Here is a 22,732-nt window from a genome sequence, read left to right on the forward strand (position 1 = left end):
AATTTCTGAAAGATCTGCTTTTCTGTCAACAAAAAAATGCAGATGTGTTTGAGTCTTTTTGTGGTACATGTAAAAATGATTTGTCTCTATTTGGCTTTTAATTTCTTTCTAATTTAGATTTTACTTTTTTCTCTGTAATTTCACTAACCTTTGATGTTTTTGAGGTGACATTTTATACCGCCTTCATAATTTGCTGTATCTATTTTTTTTGTTCATATCACTTTCTCCATCTGTGTTATTTACTTTTCTTTTATGTGCCTCTTTTAAAAAAAGTGTCTATCATAATTTTTATGTTTTTCTTTCAGTGTTTTCATATTCTTTGATGGTAGTTTTGCTTTTGCAATATTTTGTTGGTGATTTGATGCATTTCTGTGTCTCTGTTAAGATTTCTTACTCTCTTTTGTGACTTATCTCTTTTTTTTTTTTTTAAAAAGTAGTATTTGTATGTATATTTTGTTGCTTTGAAAACGAGCTTTCTCTTAGCAGTCATTTTCTCTCTCTCTTAAGTGTTTACTGGTAGTACTTTCCATAGTATTTTTAACATTTTGTAGTTATTTTGCATTCCTTTGACATTTTTTTGTATCTGCTTATGTGTTGAGTTTTGTAACGTGTCTTGTTCTTTTATAGTATTTTAACTGCCTTTATAGCCTGAAATGATTATTTTATGTTATGTGTTCTTCTCTCCTTCATGATTACAGAAAATTTCCAATCATCATGTTTTCAGATTTTATTTATAGCTTACTTGTACACGTCATTTTGTTTCCAAACCTGTGTTCAGACTGTTGCATGTCTGGCATAACTATGAATTTTCACCACTGTGGCCTCTTTCCTCTCTTAGTATCAGCTTGAATTAACACCATAGACACTATGATTAAGACTGAAGCAAATGCATCGCCCCGGGACATGAAAACCAAGAGGCGTGCAAGGTGGCCCTGGGTGGAGTCACACAGCAGCTCCAGCCTCCGTTCATGAGCTCAGCATTTGGATTTTTTTCCCCTTCCCATCTCTACTTAGTCCAGAGGCTTCTTCCTACGGAGAGTGGAATGAAAACAGGCGACATTTAGGAACATTTTTAATCTGTGTTGCAGCGATAGAAGTCCGAAAAACCAGCAGGTGAGTTAAAGCCGGAAGTCTGATAGTATGAGCTCATACTGCGGTGTCGCAGTGTGAAGAGACCATCGACTGTACCGAGGCGGCAGATATTTTACAGGGTGGCCACAAAGGTCTTTAGTCAGCTTGTAAAAAAAAAAAAAAAAAAAAGAGTACGTAGTTTTGATTTAGAAAAGCAGGCTGTTTTGTTACAACAACAGCAGCTCAATAAATCGGTTGTAACTTTAGCTTTAGCTTCCACACCGCTGGTTGTTGATGCGCTGAAACGCTACAAAGAAAAACACTCGCTGAGTTGTTTTTTCTTTAACCCGGGTAGTTATTCAAGTTAAAACCTACTGAGGTTTATTTGGTGGAGCTTAAACGACCGAAGACTTTTTAAGACCCCTTATAAAATCTAGAGGGGGACATCAATTTCCAATAGTCTTTTTTTTTTTTTTTTTTTCCCCCAGAAAAGGAGTTGGGACATATTTTCTCCAAAGCCAGGGCCGGCTTAAAAGTGCACAGGCCCCTGGGCCCAAAGTGTTCCAGGGACCCCCTTACCCACCGCAACATTGTAAAAATTGTGAATGAAACATTGTGAAATAATATTTCTAACATCTCTCAGCCGGTGGTACACTAAGCACAGAGGTGTAAATATCTGATTTTTATGTACATTTTATTTTATGTCCAAACTAATGGTGTATGCCCTACAGGGCCCCCACATGAGCCCCAAAGGCACCCCAAGTGGGTGTACCATATGCCAATAATGCCCATTGGATCATTTGGCCTTGTCTCAAACAGATGCAAGCTAACATTACTTGTTTTGAAACGGTTCGTATTTATAGATTTCAGACAGATTTATTCATTCATCATGCGAAAACTGCATGATTTGTATTTATATTTCAATGACCATTTAACCTTGTGTCTCTTCTAATTTTTGTATAATAACCCCCTATATAATGGTTAAGTAACTGCTTATCTATTGTTTACTCCAACTATTAAATGCAGGTTAAAATGTTCAGACTGTAACTTATTTATAACACTGCTTATGATTATTATTATTATCATACCTGCCTTTAATGACCAGATTTATTCCAAATTAAACTTCTCACACACCCATTATCTTGAATAAGTAGATGTGTCCAAGCTTTTGATTGGTACTAAGGATGACTTACCATTGAAATTGATGCTAATATAGCAACACAAACCCAAGTTTTTGTAGTTATTAGAGATTAAACCTTGAGGGGAAAAGAGCTGACTATCTCTGTAATTTAGGAAATCTAATATATTTAATCTGCTTTATGTATTGTGAAATTACAGGAGTTTCTGAGTTTAAACTAGAAATTGCTTTGATGCCACTTTTTAATTTCTCAGGCTTGAATAAGGATAATGTGTACAAAAATAAACATCTAGTGGCTTACAATGCAGGATTTAGTCTTTGATACTTTGATATTGCTTATTTTTGTACAATTTTAAGTTTTGTAGAGCTCAGGTTCTTATTTTTAAATGCCAAATTATCAGTTTACAGTGGGAGGAAATGATAATGTGCAGTGGATAAACTCATCACAAAAGGCAGTAGTCAGACTGTTTTTAATTTGGTCTTTTAAAATCATGCAAATTCATAAATAACTCATCAGAAGCGTTGGCTTTCACATTCCTGTCATTCAGCTTATTGATTGGCCAAACTTAGCTGCTCCTAATATAACTGTTTATCTTTAGTGTTATAATTTTTTTTTTTTTTTAAAGAATTTCTTCTTTTTCTTATCTTTTATCAAGTTTATTAGAATTCACTAGGGCTGCCATGATAGCATTTCTGAACACTTAGTCCAGAGAGATAGCAGTCTATCTTGAAATGCCTCAATATGAAGTTGTTACAAACTGAAATAAAGTCATGATAAGAAGAACCTGTGTTGCGGAAAGACAAAAAGATAACTCTCCATACAGTAACAGCCTTTCATTTGCTTTGGAGTTTTAAAAGAAACTTGTGAACACTCCCTTCCTCAAGTCAGCACTTTTCTATCCTGCTCTAGAAAGCAAAAGACAGAGTTGGCAATAACGTCTTGTTTGATTTTAATTAGCAGGAACACTTTAAGAGGGTCTACCATAACAGATGGCCAGCAGACACAGCCCAGACATCCTCCCTTAGTCACTCATGCCATTCTTGCATCAATACTGATAGTAATGCATTTGTGGGGGTTGGGAAGGAGAAAAGAGAGTCAGAAGAAAAGCAGTTTGAGGAGAAAGCCTGTGGAGTGCGAGTCTGGACTTGACTGGAAAATTATCCAAGAAAATTGTGGGTTTACTAAAGCGATGTGTGGAACAGGGTTAACATAAAGACAGCAAGATAAGATTGGATCCATAAATCTTTAAAAACGTCAAACCTGAGACTTTTTTTTTGTGTATTTGTGATAAAAATTTGACTGTAGTGTCTTTTTTTATCATGAAATACTCTCTAAAGGAAAGACATTTTACATTGAGCTGTGTTGTATGTTGGTATCGGACATCTTAGAAGCATGTAGGCGGAATTTCCAGCTCATGGGTGATTTTTCACTCTTACTCAGTACTTAGTCATGGATCTTTCTCAAACACGTCTGAACTGTGCTCAGTGATTCTGTTTTCATGTTGATCTGATTCTAACCCTTTGCCCTGCAACAAATAGTTTTTAAAACGAAAGAAAACCAAAAAATTTTGGCAAAATGCAATTTTTAAAACCAAATTTATTCTTAAAGAAGTCATTTATATAAATAATGTTCAATATTATCTGGTTTCAGCTGAGCTACTCAAGTTTAGGTGTTTTGCTGGTTTTCTATGTAATATAATACATCTTGTTTATTTAATATATTTTGGTTTTGGAGCATTTTTTCAGACAAAGATGGCAAACAGCAGGCATAATTATAAACCATGTTATTATCTCATTAACCTGTTGGTTAATTCAGCAAACCTGTTATTTACTAGTAACGCTTCCAATCCCATCCTATTTGGCATTGAAAGGTGGCATAAAAAGCTAATTAAAACCCATCTAGCACCAATAACCATGCCAAGTTCAAATTCATTTTTATTGCTCAGTTTTAACTTCAGCAAGCCGTGTAGATCATTTCTGCTTTTGTCACTGCAATGTCATTGGCTCTCATGAAGTGGCGGGTAGGCGTATTCCTCCTGTATATAAGGAAGCAGAATATTGTGGTTCTCGATCTCAAGTGTTTGTAAATCACATTTATTGTCTTGTACAAACAAATACTTTTACCGTTTGATATGGACATGACTGACTTTGTGCTGTCTTTTCTAGCATGGATGTTTATGAAGTGAAAAAGCAAACATGTGGGACCATCTGCCTGAAATACCTCCTGTTTACTTTCAACTTTCTCTTCTGGGTAAGTTTCCATCCAGTCAGTGATGCACTCAGACAGTTTAATTGTTGGCGTATTGGGAAACCTTGTGATATATACCAACAAAACACATGCAGGGAAGGAATATTGCTTAATGTACGATGCCGTCATGTCTGAGAGTGTGTGTGTGCTAATTAAAACTGCTTACATGAGTTGACAGCAACAACAGTTCATTTCCATACCAAGTCCATTGCTTAAACTAAAAAGAAACAATGCGTTTAATACATTTATGCCACATGAAATAAAATATACTTCAAGTTTTAAAATGCCAAATCCATATTTTCTGACAGAACAAGGACAGTAGTGTAAATGCACACAAAATGCCTGGATAATTGACATGGAAAATCTGCATCTTATGTTGCATAACTTGAATAATTGCACGATTCTTTCGCAATGAACAAAGCCTCTTTTATTCAGGCATTGCATAGATGCCTTCTGCTCTTTTGGTTCACAAACTCAAACAGAAGTTGTTTTTTTCAGCAGAGGACACAGAGGATGCATTAAATTCAATTCACTCTAACTTTCCACAGTTAATGTGCTGGAAATGAGCGATGACAGAATTCGAATTTGTGTGTGAAATAAGAATCAGACGAGTGTGGCACCTCGCAGTCAGCAAAGGAAATATGTCCGTCTGGTTCTCACTCGTTCTCGGTGTGAATTTACACTTGCAGTTCTCCATATGTGATATCAGCTGTCTGCCAAAGAATCACATCACTCTTGCTTTGGCAGGCAAACATCACTGAGCTTCTTGAGTGCCAAATGTCAGAGCAAATACGTCGGCCAGACCAAATTCAGTCTAGAGACATTTTTCTTGGACTTTGTTACGTTGTGATCCTGAATTCAGTTCATGTGGTGATATTACACGTATATGTGCCTTTTTTGTAAACATAAACCATGACGGTCAGGGATATATGTATAAGATTACAATCAGTGAGGCAACAGACAGCTGGACCCTTCAACAACACAAAACACAAAACATCTGGTTGTATTGATTGTAAGTAGGCAGATTGTATTTATATGTGCATGATCAGGTCTAAATAAACCCAACTGAATGCTGGTTTTCTCTAAGATCTCTCCATATTGTAAATGTTCAGCAGGGTTTATCTTCCTTTGTCTATTTTGCAGATTAGTTATGCCTTTGAAAGTGGGGATACTTGCTTGCTTTCTGTTTTGGTTGCACAATAGCATGCATTGCATATGTGCCATAAATTCAGTCTTCATTATGAGGGAGATTACAAACGGAATTGGATCGTGAAAGTGGTCCAAACACAGATGGCGTCATTATCCATCATCCACCCACTTTATTACACTGAAATGATAAACACGATATTCATGATGTGATACATAACGTAAACATGTTTTATTTCGTTTATTTATTAGGCCAATTTTACTTAAAGTGATTTTTTTTTTTTTTGTAATTTAAAAAAGAAAAAACGTTTTCATGGTGTAACCTGAAAAACATCATGCTCAGATGCTCTGGTTGTTACCTCCTACAGCCACTAGATGTCGCCAAACCTCAGTACTTCTTTGTGGTTGAACTAGTTTTTGGAAAGGATTCACAAATGAATCCTCGTTGACTTTTAACTACACAGCTGCAGCAACCTTCACGCTCACCTCGTGCAGTGGTTACTGCAAACACTAAACCAAATTCTGCTGCATCTGATTCTTTGGGTCATGGCTGTTGTCAGAGAATATTTAATGCACTGTTAATTCTAAATACTATCTCTCAAATGTATCAGTAGCTAAATGTAACAAAGGTGATGTTTCTTAACTGTTAGTTGCTGACAGGGGGCTCCGTCTATGATTACAAATGTGCAGGCCTCTAATTTTAAGTCATTTTTGACTGCAGTTAAGTTTATACTGTTTGTATGTTGTGAAGTCAGGGTGTTGAAATTGTGCTTCTGAACTTAGAAGCAGCTGCTGAGTAATTAGTAAAGCACCATTTGTAATATATCAATCTGACCCAATGCAGTTTATCTGTATGTTTTACTGCGGCTATGTCTTTAGGTGATGCAGTCTTAGGTCTGTTATCAATCTGTAACTATTATCTTCTTATGAATTCAATTTAAATTCAGACCCTTAGATTGACTGACTGCTTACTTGATGATGGATGTCTCTGTTGGAGTGCTGCACTGTCTGCTGACTCATCTTTTATTGATGTAATTGTCCTTATATTCTCTTTAACTATGACAGTGATTTGCTGGATTGAGACACCAACTTTTATGCAGGTATTAGCTCAGCCTTAAGAATTCACCCGCTGATGCATTATTCCAAAGCCTTTACGCCATAAAGATGCTTTTAGGATGCATAAATGTTGATAGGGCTACAACTTGTGTTTATTTTGCCAATAAACTTGAAGGTCATTTTCTTGATTAATTATATAGTCTATAAGATGTTTTGTTAGCAGATGAAATGTAATTTGCATATTTTCACAACACAAGTTCAAGACTTAATTTCACATATGATGAAGAATTTTATGTAAAAGTATTTTATGTAAAAAAAATTACTAAATTGGTTAATCAAAATAGTTTTATAGAAAGTATCTCCAAATCAATTTATTGATCATTTCATTGCAGTAAAATTAAGCAGATTTATTTTTTACTTGAGCTGTACAACAGACCAGAGGAGCTCCAGTCAGCTATCCTGGAGTACGACTGGATATTTTATCACTGAGGGTTTTATTGATAAATTTTATTTTAGCTTTCATTTTAGGCCCACCCTTTGGCACTTTGAAGCCAGCTTGGATTATTTATAATTTAATCTCTTTGTCACTATCAGGTTGTGCTTCCTCTGTGTTATACTGCCCGCTCTTTTCTGAGCCAGAGTCTTGGTTTTGTTGCTTTCTGCTCCAGCCGCTGTTAGAAATCACTCTCTTATCACGTACCTTTTTCCCAGTTGGCAGGGGGCGTTGTGATGGCAGTGGGTGTTTGGACCCTGGTGGAGAAGAGCGACTACATCAGCCTTCTCTCTTCCAAGACCTATGCTACCTCCGCCTACATACTGGTCCTGGCTGGAGTCATTGTCATGGTAACAGGCGTGCTGGGCTGCTGTGGCACTTTCAAGGAGCAGAGAAGGCTTCTGCAAGTGGTAAGAGATCACATCTAGGTAGGAAGATAAAGCTGTTCGCAGCGTCACACATTGTGAAATTGTCACAATGTGTGAAACAGAAGTTGCTTGAACTGTTCAGCTTCAACAAAAAATGAGTGTGTGTGTGTGTGTGTGTGTGTGTGTGTGTGTGTGTGTGTGTGTGTGTGAGAGAGTGTGGCTCAAAAATGAAATAATATGGGAAAATCCATCAGATCCGAAACAATAAAAATTAGGTCTGGGACAACAGAACCAGCTTTCATCCTGGTTCAATTTGTTTCCGATTTATTTGGTGCCGATTCGATTTATATTGCAATCTTCAGGATTCTTTAATTTTGCTGATTTTTGTAGAATAAAAACCAAAAAAAATGTACAAAACTTTTTTTGTTCGAAATTTTTCTTAATTTCAATCAGGAAAAAACAACACAGTAGCCAGACCATCATTCTGCTGCTATAATGCTGAAGAAGACAGCTAAAAAGATCAATAAAAACAATAAAAATGACAAAAATTTACATTGGATTATTTGTATATATTTGGAAAAAAAAAGATTTTTTTAACAAAAAAAAAAAATTCATTTTAAAATTGTGAAGCAAAAATTCCTGATATTCAATTTTTATATTCGATTTCCCACCTCTGATGGAAATGGGTTGAAGAATTACATATGGTTTTACTGTTACTAAGAGGTTAATGAATATAATGATGTTGAATTATTTAGTAATTAATCATGCCATTGTTTGAAAAATAGCTTAGTATTTAGAGTCACTGCTTGATTCCTCCAAAAAACAAAAAAACAAAAAACAAATAAAAACGGTAATGATTAAATATCATTATTACTTCTGCAAAGGAGGATATGTTTTTGCCAGCATTTATCTGTATGTTGTCAACTTAACCTAAAAACTACTGGTTGGGTTTTTGTCATTTTGTTTCTGTGAATGGGTCTAACTTTTATTCAGTTACGTTATATTTGTAGGAGTGATTGGCAAGGAATGATGGACAAAGGAATTTTTTTAAAGGATTTTTCACATCTTTTTCAATCTGACAGTTTCTAGGTTTTGTGTTATTATAACTTTTTTCTCTCTATTCTATCCTCATCCTCATGTTTTATTCAGTGTGTTAACTAGTCATTAGCCATTTAATGGAATTTAGATTAGGAATTAGAACAGTTTCTTGTTCATTTTTGGTTAACTAGGCGTTAAATTTGTAATGATTTGGTGTTCAGTAACTACTCAACATTTTTGTTATAATAAAAGTTATATATATTTTATATTACTTATATTATTTATAACTCAGAACCTTATGTGTTTGCCACTTCTCTTCCTCTGTGTTGAAAAACGTATGCTGCTTCCTGAAAAGTTGAGATTGAGGCAATGAATCACAGTGAAAGAATGGACTTGCTGGCAAGGAGAGATGTTATCAAGGTTGTTAAAGGTGGTGAACATACAGACAGGTTGACCAGGAGAGATTTGATAGGAAACTGGTATCTGCTGACAATACACAAGCATTGAATGGCCTGAATGTCATAAGCTGGGGAAAAAAAAGGCTATCACACCACCGCTTTTCTGCAGTGTTTTGCTTAAATGAAGCAACTAAAATTGCTTTTTGATTAAAGGGAGTGCCTTGGCAGAGTTATTGGAAGGAGACTAGAGATGTTTGCTCTGTACAGTGTATAAAAGAGGTCAGAAGAACAAAGAGATAAAAGGAGAAGTTGTCCTGTGGGAAGAAGGGAGTGTCTGCAAACACACAGGTCTACTTTTATGTAGTAAAAGAGCTGCAGAACAGAGTAATGATACAGGGAGAGAGTAAAACTTTCCTTTCCTAAGCAATGGAAAGCAGCCCTTACTGATACTGGATCCACCTGTGGAGAAACTGCTTTCGTTTAGTTTAAATAAACATATTGAAAGTCTCGATCTCTGGCTTTCTATCTGCTTTTGTCTCTGTACAGTTCTGTAAATCCATCTGATTTTTGCTTCTTTTCTGTAGATTTTGTAGTCATAAAATTAGCTATTCTGTTAAAATACAAGTTTTTGCTTTTTATTTGATAGAAAAGGATGTTCACAGTCCATGATGACTTCTTTAGGTGTTTTTTTTTCCACAAATCTTTTCTTTTACAACCAAGAAGAAATATAAAAAATAAATTAAAACTACGTTAAACTATGTTATAATTAATTACAACTTTAAATAAATAGAACTGTTTGTAATTTATTCTGTGAAACCCTGACCCTACCACAGCATTAGTCAACTATCAGTCTTAACCATCTGCTTGTGTGGTTCTTTGCTCGTCTGCCTTCTTTCAGTCTTTGTTTTCTGATTCTTCTCCTTATCTTAATGTGAATTTGTTGTTTCTTCTTCCCTAGACTGAATTGCATTTAACTTAGGCAGCAGGCCGGCAGAGCTGTAAGCAAAGGTTAAGGAGATTGCTGCTTTGTAGTTTACTTTGGTCAAGGTTGCTCTGCCAGCAGCCCACCTGTTCTGAAACCTGATGAGGCTTTCATGATTTAGTTATGACGATGGCTCGTGAACCCCAAGCATTTTTACAGAGGTTCTTTAACCTTCAGTGTGAGCTGGATGAAAAGTGGTGGGCATAAAGGTTAACATGGACAAAAGTTCCACATTAAAAAAACATTTTTATATAGTGCAGGGGAGCATATGCTGACTGGGTGGTGTAGATTTAGTGGTCTACAGCTCTGTGTTTATGCATGGTTTAAAATCCGTTAACAGGTTTCATTTGTGTTTTGGATTTTTTTTAAAATTTAAAACAAAGAGTGGAGATTACAGCCATAAATCACAGCGAAGGAATGAACTTGTCAAGTGGGGAGTGGGTTGTTGGAGATGAGCAAAGATTAAGTATGTGCATGTGTGTTTGTGCACTACCATGACTGTATGTTGTGCATTAAAAGCCACAAATTCATGAAATGACATCTCGTTTTTAAATCTTGGCAGTATTAAAACGATTAAGCCATGAGGGCAACTTTATAAATATCTATATAAATGTCATAAAACTGCTGCTGACAGCTCTCCTTTTTTCCCCATGGTGAGTCTGAATGATCACACAACGTCTGATGAATAACTGTCAATGTTGCCTGCTTGTTCAGACATATCAGAGACTTTAAGAAACAATAAATCTTCATTTGTTTTAGATGCCTGTTGAGACCATCAGGAGTAGAGTTTGAAAAAAATGGACAATTACATAATTGCCAAATATTGTTTATTCCAGCTAGATCTGTGTTTTGCCAGAAGGAGCTTTGCAGGTACAGTCTGAGTAAAGTCACCTTCACTCATTTTCTCACTAATGGTGACAGTACCCTTCTAAGTGTTCTTATAAGTGTTCTTACTTTTACATGCATTCACATATACATGCATGTTTTGTGCTTGCTTAACTGTACATATTGGGCTTTGTCATTTCATTGAAGTTGATGGCAGTATTGGAAAAAGAAGAGAACCAAGTTACGGACTCTTGCAAACAAACAAAAAGCAGATGCTAAAAGAGAGAAGCACAGAAACCCAAAGACACTGTTAAAATATTCCTTCACTCTCCAACTTGCCAACATGAATATGAATTTACCATGAGATGTTGACTCTGCAAAGAAAATGTGTTCTTCAGTCAGGCAGCCCACACACACTCACACACAGAACACTGTAGAGTCCAATGCAGTGTTTTGGAAAGGGCTTTACACAGTACACATGAACCTACTGACAGCCCTTTAGGCAGGAGTTACACTGTGCCCTAACGTCGCCTGGCTGAAGAATGGCAGCTCAGGAGCAAAGTGAAGTGTGTGTCCCAGATCATGAGGAGTCTTCCTGAATCTCTGCAGACAGTGATTCAGCAGCTTCTGCCTCAACAGCTGACAACAGGTTCTCTGTCATACCTGCTAAATCGCTCCTAATGTGGGATTAGTCTGCAGAAGCTGTGCAGAAACACGTAACAGAAACGTCTAACTCTTGTTTTTCACAAAAACTCCAAGGTACCTTTATACTGGATGACATCTACGTGGCTGCTAAAATGACTGCTCCTTTTGACTCACATAAGACTATATATTTTACATGAATCCTGAGGTTTAAACGGCTTTTCCTACAGGGTGAAGTTGAAAATGCCATGACATAGGTGCTTATAAAGTTACAAAAATCCTTCCCAAGTAAATGCTTGACAGCTCAGTAGCACCACAAAGCAGTATGAAAAATAACCTGTGTTCATGCTGCTCCTTAATGACTAGTATGTTATCAAGATGACACGAGTACTGCATTTGTATTTGTTTGTGCTCTTTTATATTCCTTGTTTGATTGTACTCTTTTTATATTCTTCCGAATGATGCAGACACCTTGTGTATGAGCCATGCATTCAAAATCACTTGCATTGCCAGATTTATGTGCTTTGCATTATTAAATCAAAGAAATGTGCTTTGGATGAAAAGTGAACAAAGTCCACTGTGAAGAGAGGTTATGTAATGATGAAGAGAATAAAAAACAAAAATAGTAGTTTAGAAATAAAAGGTTTTTTTGTTCAGTGTTCGTAGCGTTGTGCTAGATATGTTGTGTTGAGAGGGTAGGACGTACTCTGACTCTAAAAGATGACTAAACATAGTCTTCTCAACCTCATCTATGAATTAAAGCTACAAATTGATTAATTCATTCATCTTCTATGTAATCCTTTTTGCTGTATTGCTATTCTGCAGAAACATCTCTTGTCTTCAAATGTTTTCCTCCACTATGCTGAAGTTGGCTTCTACTTCACTAGTTAAGAAGAAAACAAATAGTCCTTTTCCTGCTGCATGTTGGAAACAGAATTCAGTATTTTGTGTCTTAGTCCATGTTGGCTGAGTGAACTGGGTTTCAGCTGAGATGTTAGAACATCAGGTGTTCACTACTTCTTCCAATACTGACATTACAAATGGCTGTTGCTGTACTTTTATTATCTACTTTGTAACATTTCCACTCTGGATGCATGCTGGCAACCTCCTGTCGCAAGTCTTTCGAACAGCTGTGTTAAGGCATCGATAATGTAAGACAGAGAATGTTGACCCTGAAATTTTTCAACCAAAAAGTGCTTTTATCAGGACCTTGATCTGATGCTTGAGATTGGATCATATTTATGTATGAAATTCCCCAAATGCTCCTCTTGTAATACTCCTGGCATGTCCTTAGATGGCAAAGATATCGATGATTAATGTCAGGAATATTTTAAATGACATCCAGGTTAATCATATCTTCCGTTTTTTCCAATATGTAAGAGCAAGTTCAAGTGTTTTTCTTTTCTTTTTCTCTTTTATTTATTTCACTTTCTTTTTCTTTTAAGTATTTTTTCACTTCAAACACAGCATCAAAATTCAACTTGGAGTCTGTTCAGCATTCAGGCTGAGGCTGCTCAGAGATCTAATCAGCCCAAGTCATCAAATCAAAGACCCAGTCCACTTCACCAGACTAAATTTCTTTCCATGATAGCAACAGGCGAGGGGAATTTAGGCCAAGGTCTGGGTCTGATCATATCTCCACTTGTCTTTAATTCTGAAGAGAGAAGCTCTACTTTGCTCTTGGCATGAAAAGCAGACCCTCCCTCCCACTCCCACTGGCCTGGTCATGAATCAGATGCAGACGATAAACTCTAAAAAGCAAATTTATCTGAATGCAGAGAGACATACTGGATGCCATGGTGCAGTGACTCAGTTTTTATTGTTCAAGGCTTTGATATTAACATGGACTATCACTCGAATTTGCTCATCTTTGGCTTTTATCATCAGCTATAAAGTTTCTTTTCATGTGCTGGCAAAGTTCTACATGTCATATAAAACTACTGACCACATGGGCAGGACGTGATTGTATATTTGTATTTTAGAGTAAAATATTTCATGAATGTAAAGGTAGAAAATGTCTTTTTAGGGTCTTCAAGTGTTCAGAAGCTGATTTGTTGGTTCTCATGATTTTCTGATTGGATTTTCATTCCCTTCTGATTATTCAATTGAAATTCTTGCCACATTTTACAGATTGGTGCTCCAATTATTATTATTTCCCATTTCATGGTTTCCCATCCCCCATTAAATTCTGTGTGCTATGATATCCTCTTTTTTTTCCCCAGGGGAAGGTATCTAATTAAGTGGTGGGAGTATAAAATTGAAAAAGTTCAATTGACTTTTTTTTTTCAGTTTAAGAAACCATTTTAGACAGTTGCTAAACATAGGAGCTTAGTCAGGATTATGACCCGAGTCAATTGAACAGAATATGTGTACCCCTTATAAAGATTTTTTTTGTTTCGATTTAATTATTTTATTTATTTATTTATTTATTTTGTGGGGTTTGTTGTAACTTTAGTTTTGTTAACATATTTTTTCTTATGGATTTCTTCTCCAAGACCATCAGCCTCTTGGCTTGTGCTGAACTTTTGGAGGAAATTTTAATACCGACTAGAAGTTGCGGTGGTCAAAAAGCAATTTTTAATTTAAATGCTATTTCATTTTATGTTTTACGATTCCAGTTTCATTTTCAACTTCTGATTCTGTTCAGGTTAAATGCATTGCAAAAATAAATTCTGAGTATTGTTTTTTCTTAGTTATTACCAGACTACAACCACTGATTGCATCCTTGGATAAAAAGACACAAACACACGCCCTCACTTAATTGATACTTAATTGATTATTTCCGTAGAATGTAACCACAACACAATAACACATCTTTTAATATCAGATGGAGTCTTTCTCTCATGTATTAAGCAACGATAATGCAAAGGTGCTGCAGCTACATTGTATTCCACTGTATAATCAATAGAAAATATTGGACAGAAACCGTTTTGCATCTTTAAATCTTAGCACATAATCAGTGGTTGTTAAATGGTTGTTTAAACTAGGTGTGGATCAGATTTATAATATTTACATTCCTAATTAACAGCTGAATTGAATACTACCAGCCTTTATTCTAGCTGTGCAGAAATGATGCAACTCAAAAGGGCATTGTACCTGGTTTTCTAAAAGACACATTACTCAATCCAGATCAGGATTAGAATGGTTTAAGAAGTGTCAGATACAGCCAGTGAGCTGCCATGTCTGATTTCTAAACCACATGTCTCCTCATCATATTACCATGCACTAACTGTATTTTCTCTGTTTATCCCTATGTCCTCAGTACTTTCTGCTGTTGCTGTGCATCTTCCTGCTGGAGGTCCTGGCTGGAGTGCTGGCCTATATCTACTATCAACAGGTTTGTCTTTTCTATATTAAAAAGAAAATTCATATTGAAAGACTAGATTTGGACTGCAGACATAGAAAAGTAATCCAACCTGACAGAGAGCTGTTTTTGTCTGCTGTATATATATTAAAAAAAAAACCTTCATCTGATATTAAAAATTTAAGATAGTGCTGCTATATAGTAGTCTACTGCATGATCAATAAAAGATGTTAGACAAGTGTTTTGTGTCTTTTGATCCAAGTATGTAGTCACAAGTGTTGTAACAGCGTGGACATTTGTCTGACTTCTCACACGGCAAGTGCTGTGCTGTAATTTTAACCACGACAAAACCAGCATGATAAACAAGATTGCTGGGAGGAAAACACAAGGCAGCCCATTAAAAATACAAATATCTGACTGCTCGTGTCACTTGTGGTACATTTAGTCCAAACGGAAAGAAAAATGCCCGAAGTGGCTGGGCACAACAAGGCTGGGTGTCCTGTCAGAACCATTTAAAGCCATTTGCTGTGATTTTAAACTGAAATTAATCTAAACTGAGCTATTTGCACATGTAGTAGAGGCATGTGTATGTCTTGAGATAGTAAAGTACCACAAAACCTATACTAAACTAATATTAAACTAAGTGGATGGTTGACGGGGACAAATGAGGTGTTTTCTTTTGTTTTTCCATTATGTAACATAAATGTGACATTACTCTCTAGCAGCATCATTTCAACCCTGCTAAAGCTTTGTGGCTTTTAGCTCAGGAACAGGGTATTTCTCTGTGTTGAGGTGTGCTGCTGTCAGTGTAACTGCCTCATTCATTAATATTACACATCTCATAAGCAGCCGCAGAGGTCCGCAGCTCTGTCTCATTTCCTTAAGCTCTCCCCTTAACTCTTCTCAGAATATTCACACTTGCATTAGGTGCTAAAATCTTCAAGGGCGCTTTTCTTCAGTGCCCCTCTTCTTCTTCCTTCACGATAATTATTCATGCATCACTGTGGTAACAAGTCACGACAACTGTACATTTGCATTTTATTTCAAGATATAAGGGTCTGCTTGTAACTCACTCTCACGCATACTTATTCACATTAAGCAAGCTGGAGTTTCACTGTAAGTCGTTACTAGAGCAGCATCATTTGCAACAAGGCATAGATTTCTGGTTGCAACACTCATCATATGTAAAGTAAAGCAAAGCATATGGCAGATTAGTCTGGCTACAGATTTGCAGGACGGATTCCATTGCTCAACCTGAATTTACACAGATTAGTCACCCCAACAGAAGATGTAAAAGGCTCAGACCAGCCTGTAACATTCTTAATGTTTAGCTACAGTATTTTCTAATTTGCTTCCACAGCTGTTGCAGTTCCTTTTCTTGGGGGTGATAATCATGTTTACGTTGCAACTGCAGTTCATTTTCACTAGCTTGTTTTTGCCTAAACTACACTTCTGCAGATTTCTCAGATGAGAAAGGGCTCCGTTTTATTCCCGTGTTATTTATTATCCTTTCCTTTTTATTTACCTGTGTTTTCATTCTAAAGAGTTTTAAAAATATTTCCCACTCCACTGAAACAACAAATAAAATTAAATTATTAGAAATGTGTTAATTGGTTTAAAATGTTTAAATCTTACATTTTCGTAACCAAGATGATTTATTTTTTTATTCTTGTCTCATCCAGCGTCATGGCAGGAGAAAGATGATCTGACTGCTTTGTCATGCAGAACAAATTTGCTTTGCCAGCAGGAGTTTAATAGAAAATATAAGGCTCCTCTCGATTCTTCATTATTGCTCTTTATTTTGTTATATTTTATTGCTGGACATAACAAAGGGAAATGAGGGAATAGGGAGGTTGAGGAGAAAAAAGGAGATGTTGAGAAGAAGCTAAAGGGAGATGGAGACACAAAAGGCAACTGGACCAACCAAATAGAATAACAAGCATTTACACCCGTAAATAACTCAGCATTCTCTGTAAGCGAACAAAGCAGACGATCATCAAGAGTACCTATAGAGAGTCAAGCTGAAAAAAAACTGATTCACTCAGTGAAAGTATGATGCACATAAGCTTTTTGGTCATATTATGGGATGATAAAGGAATTCAATAGAAGCTTAAAATTTGATAAGAATTTTTCTTTCTCCAAACAATAAACTAAACTAAAATTAAAACAGCTTAGCATATTGCTGCAAGATATCAAATACAAATATAAATACTCTATCACACGAATAATATAAAGAAAAGAATCGATGCATGGATTAATAACTATATTTTACACCTGACTTACATGTAGGAGGATGAAATATACCCTCAACAAACCATATAGATGCATGTACTTTGCAACTACAAGAGAACTTTATATGGTTTCGTCGTCACCAGTTCACATCCATCAGTGTTCCACTGAAACGTCTAGGAAATGGAAAACATTTCTCAGAGCTTTAATGTAAACAAACGTACAGATAAATGTACCTGTAACCGCATGTTTCACGTTGGTGCTTTAAGCAGATGAATAGGACTGATTCAGTTTGGTTTCACAGTTATGCAGCCGTCACCTGCGCAGAGATTTGAACCACTCTTTACTGCTACTTGCATGTAGTGGCTGCACCACTATAATCCATTGTCACAGCCACTGTTTCCAGTTTGTCTTCTTCATCGCCATAATGTTTCCCAAGCTGTCAACAGGTAAAATGGAAAACTGAACACTCCAAACCTTCTTTATCTTTTTTTTGCCTTCACCTTCTGTCTCTCATCCCTCTCTGTCCTTCATTCCTCTCTTCATCATTCATTCCCTTGATATCTCCTTCATGCTTTGATTTACAGTGGTTCCCCAGCTGGCTTGTTGCCATAGAAACTGAGCCCCCCAGACCTCCCGCTCCTCCGCTGAACGTTTTCTGCCACCAGTCTAGAGAGCAAAAAAAAAGAAAACAGACTTCCTCTGTGTTTGCCCCGGCATCATCTGTTACAGTGCTGTTAGAACTGCAGCCCGTGACTTTTATCATCAAGAGAGAGCTTTTATCCTCTGTGCTATAACTGTGCTATCTTTAGCAAAGTCAACAATTACAGCTCATTCATCACTTATGTTGCCGCTTGTTGCTCGCCTGAGATTTTTTTGTGATGATTATGGTAGACTGCTACTGCTCATATATACTGTATGTGTGTCTGAATAGTTGAATGAGGAGCTGAAGCAGAATCTGAGGGACACTTTGGTAAAAAATTATGGACAAACTGGGCAGGACCACATTACTGAAGCTGTAAACAAACTGCAACAGGAGGTAAGTGGATGGATGGATGGATGGATGGATGGATGGATGGTTGGTTAGATGGTCAGTCAATCACATCTACTGATTTACCAGGGTGAAAATTTGCCCTATCACAATTTATACTTGCACTTGTTCCAGTATTTCCCTAAAATTCTGGAAAGCTTTATTTAGATGAATGTTTGCTTCCAGACCATCATCTTCAGCGTGTACCTGGGCATTTAACAAGTCACATGAATCTACATGTGGTTTTCTGGTTTGTTGAATGGATGGCACTTTACTAACCTATCATCCCATCAGATTAGAGATTTTTATGATGGGGGCAAGTCAAAACAAATCCGATTCCGTTCCCTCTGACTTGAGCTAAGCACGATGGGCCTGTCTACACACACTCCAGTTATTTGCCGTCCTTTGCTGATGTCAGTTTACAGAAGAAATGGATGAATCTGAGAAGCTGCTGTTAGCTTTGCCTTCTGTTTTTTTCTTTTTTTCCAATATTGGTATGTGCATTTTTTTTAGATGGGAATAATGTCACCTGCATAATAATAAATACTCATCAGATAAACACCAGAACAACCTAAGTGAAGTTAATGTTTTGTTTTGTTACAAAAATGAAAAAGTTTGTGTCCATGTATACTCATCAGACGTAATACTCAACTTTAGATATTGATTTTATTTATTTATTTATTTTTAGACCAGTTGAGAGCCCTCGTTGAACACACTAGTTTTAATGAAGACTGGATTGGTCCTTGTCAAAAATATAAACATTTGGGATGGGCTATACTAGTTAGCCTATCTACAATCTTCCTGCCATATCTGAAGTTTATAATGTATGATTTGCATAATATAGCATCTTAACAATAATACAAATTACTTCACAAGAAGAGATAATGTAAGATAAGAAAGTGTGTTATGTAAGATGGATTTTCTGAAGAACATAGTGATAAAATGTTGTATAAAAGACATATCTGAAGAGGAAAGAGAGTTGGAGAGCTATTGTGTGATCAGGGGTCAAAGGGCAAAAGTCTCCATGAGATGGGGAGTAGTTAGTGTGGTGCTATCTCTAGATCTTTGTGGTAGAGAGGCCACATATCTTGTCAATAAATCTGAGATGCATTTTGTAGACATCGTAGGGAAGTGGTAAAATTTTAATTTGAACTCTGAAAGCTAGTGCAGGGAGGCAGACACGGGGGTGATGCTCAGACCTTTTTGTGTTGGTAATCAGTCCAACACAGATTCTCGGAGATGACAAAAGAAGCTCTGCTGGATTCATGAGTAAAGTCAGTTACAGTTGTCAAACACCATAGACAAAAACATGCTAAACTTTGAGAAAGTGGCCAGTTGAAGAGACAGGAAAATGAAAACAGAGGTTAGGATTAAATATTGGACCTACATCCCTACAGCTGTATTGATATTGGATGGTTGGCCACGATTTAAACCAAAGTACGACTTCGGAGCGCAAACTGAATGACTTCTGACTTGTTATTTATTTTAAGGAAATTTAGGGCTACCCAGGATTTGACAAGACAAGTGAGATTAGCTGGGATCTGTGGATTTTACCTGCACATTTAGCTGAGTGTGTGAAATAATTGTTTGTGCATAAATAAGATGGTTAAGATTCCTGTTGCAGTTTTACAGGATATATAATGCTTCAAAGTTTCTCTGTTGTTTTTTTGTTGTAGTTTTTCTGGAGAGTTTTGCCAAACTACAAGCTGAGGACAAGAAAAAAAAGAATATTAAATAACATAAACCTCAGTACTGTCAAATACACAACGTTGATAGTTTTAAGTGATTAAATTTGGTTATTTTTTAATTAGTGATGTATTTAGTAGCTAATAAAGGTGCTAAGCTAGCATGGTTGCCGACTTCTACAGTTTAGTCTGGTTTTTGCTGGTATTTTTAGAATTTGTCAAATTTGTCTTTTTTCAATGCTTTCTTTTAGACAAAGACACATAACAAAGCTTTTGTATCTACTTCTCATGTTGACATTTTTTGCACTCCAACTTGCTCTTGTAAAACAAACTCTACAGAATTGTTTTATGCAAAACATATTTTATGTATTATTTATTGTCTGTCGAAATGTATTTGTGAACCTTCGCATTATTCTTTTTGATGGAGAAACATGTTTTTCCCTGACTTATCTGTTAGTTTAAGTGCTGTGGGAGCAACAATTCATCCGATTGGGTTGAGAGCAACTGGATTCGCTCCGTATCTGCACAAGGCAGGAAGGTTCCTGACAGCTGCTGTAAGACTGTAACTCCAAACTGCGGCTTAAGAGACCACCCTTCCAACATCTACAAGGTGGAGGTGAGAAGACGATAAGTGCTTTTTTGTTTGTTAGGGTATAATGCTACAACACTGTTTACATAACATTAGTTTGCTGCGAGACTCTGGCAATGCTCCCACACCAGCTGATGCAATATGAAGACACTTTTTGTTTTTCATTTAGGGTGGCTGCATCAGTAAACTAGAAAAATTCATCCTGGAGCATCTGAAGATTATTGGAGCTGTGGGTGTTGGGATTGCTTGTGTACAGGTGAGCTAAGAAGACTTATGCCATGTGCTGCACATAAAGAGATTAAACATAATAAATTCTGTTTTCCTTCCCTGCATCCAATCCCCAGATCATTGGAATGGTGTTTACATGCTGCCTATATCGAAGTCTAAAGGAGGACCCTTACTAAAGGAAGCAAAGAGAAGAGTGTGTGGGTGAAGGAGGTAGTACCTACATCATCATGTGCCATTCTCAAATAGCCATAGATTCTTTTTTTTCCCCTACACACTGGATAAAACGGAGTTAGCAAGTTGTATAGTTGCACATTTTAGTAAACAAATAGCAGAAAATAGTACAAGTGTTTTGGAAGTCATTAGACTCAGATCTTCACCATCACAGAGCAGCAAGATGAAACCTCTGAGAGGAACTGATGGGAATTTTAATACCGATTGTGTAAATTGGTGTGGGGGACAGCCTACTCGAGACTACTAATTGTAGTTTTCTTTCACTCTGAGTCCCCGCAATTTTACTTTCCAATACACGTGGACTAGTTGATGGTCTTGGAAGTTGTGTAAAGATCAGTGGAGTAAAGCTGGCACTTTGTAGGAGCTGTTAATCCTGATCACAGCAGCTTCTCTTTATCAGCAGCATTGGCTTTAATAAGCTCAGTTTCTGGAGCACTCATCTCTAACAGGATTTCCGCGTCCACATTTACTAGTTATTCATGAATTTGGAGTTTTTATTTGATTGTGGCCTTTTTTTTAAGTTGTTTAATATTTCGTACATGATCACTTTGTGGAATACCTGAGGTGCTTTCTTAAGAGCTAATTTCCTTTTTTTGCCTTAATTGGTCAACGTGTCTTCTGTGACATTGTGTTATGATGAACTCTCCCAGTTTTCCTGAGCTTAGCCACACACCTTTCTGCATCTGACGACAGTGGGATGTTGGAACATTGTTCAACTGCTCTCATGTGTAAAGACTGATGTTAATGAAGGGATTTTTTGGTGTCAATGATGCAGACAAACTTTACTACTGATATTGCTCATAAGAAAGTGCCTCATGTTTTTTGATTTTACTGCCTTTTTTTTATTTGACTGTTTTTTAAATTCACTTAATACCAAAGTTGTAAACTGTAAGATCTGAACTACTGTCGCTCTTCTTGCCTTGTTCACGTATCTACTGTACCGATGCTGTCTTTTTAGATTGTTTACTTAAATTAAGATTTTTAAGCTTTCTAGACCTCTAAAACATATTAATGTATTAAACACACATCTACTGTAGTAGAAATTATATTTCAACACCTGCATATCTTTTCCTGTGTGCCTAAAGGACAGCACTATGTTGTCATGCTGTACTTCTGACTTCATGATTATGTTTATTGAAATAAACATTAATCCACACTACTCTTCGCCCATGCTGTGTTTGTTTAATCTACAGAAGTTAAAACACCAAACTAATAATTCAAATAACTTGGAAAAAGTGATTTGGCACGATATCCTTTAGTTATCAAGCCGTATCATCCCCAAAACAGATTGATGTATAAAGATAGAGCCACGTGATTGTAACCAGTGGCCCTTATAAAATTGGCAGCAGCTTACAGGTGCATTAGTATATTAACCAAAAGGCAATTCCCTAATGTTACAGCGCTGGTCTGTGGTGATGTAGATGTGGGATGGGAGCCATACTCCTGACAGCCGCTGTTGATGTGTATTATAGCCTGTAATGGGAGTTACTCTGTTGTCAGGTACAAGACTGGGTCGTTTAAGCCGAGGTATCGTCAAGAGTTGCTGTGTCTCTGTGTTGATAATGAGAACAGCAGCAGTTACTGTGTGCAAACACAGGGAGGCAGCACTATCTAGCCTTTCACTACCAAAACACCATGGTGATAAACAACTGGTTAGTGTATGAGAATAAAACACCCAGGGGTTGTTGTGGATTACCCTCCCCAACTCATTCACTCACTCACTCTCCATCCTAAATGAGAATGGCAGAAAATCTTTGACACCGACTCCTCAAGTGTTTAGTATGAGGTTGAAAAAGGGACATGTGGCATTTCAGTCAAGCATACAGTAAGAAAAATCCCGTTGGCAGTGAGCGATACCTGTTCCATGAAAGAAACCACTTGTGCATTCAGAAATATGCTGCTCAATGCTCTATTTAATGAGCCGAAAGGAAATCAAATAGCAACCAGTCATCTCAGTCTTCCAGACTTCTAAATGATTTCCACTGAGACTGCTAACAATGCAAATCCAGCCGTTTCCACGTTAGTGACGCT

General features: G+C 36.7%; 1 protein-coding gene across 2 annotated transcripts; it reads left to right on the plus strand.

Annotated features, from left to right (window-relative positions):
- The first annotated feature begins 1,044 nt into the window (after positions 1 to 1,044).
- On the plus strand, positions 1,045 to 21,860 carry LOC306755082 (CD151 antigen-like). Of its 2 annotated transcripts, none has more exons than XM_079239330.1 (8): positions 1,045 to 1,113; positions 4,376 to 4,460; positions 7,371 to 7,562; positions 14,668 to 14,742; positions 17,873 to 17,977; positions 20,111 to 20,269; positions 20,412 to 20,498; positions 20,587 to 21,860. In XM_079239330.1, exons 2-8 carry the CDS (start codon positions 4,377 to 4,379, stop codon positions 20,644 to 20,646), a joined length of 762 nt encoding a protein of 253 aa, XP_079095456.1. In that variant the 5' UTR covers positions 1,045 to 1,113; position 4,376; the 3' UTR covers positions 20,647 to 21,860. The 2 variants fall into 2 exon arrangements, with proteins under 2 accessions (XP_079095456.1, XP_079095457.1); XM_079239331.1 differs by lacking the exon at positions 1,045 to 1,113 and adding an exon at positions 3,342 to 3,382.
- Positions 21,861 to 22,732: the final 872 nt, after the last annotated feature.

Source organism: Telmatherina bonti (assembly GCF_933228915.1).
Source record: "Telmatherina bonti genome assembly, chromosome: 1".
NCBI classification, from domain to species: Eukaryota; Metazoa; Chordata; class Actinopteri; order Atheriniformes; family Telmatherinidae; genus Telmatherina; species Telmatherina bonti.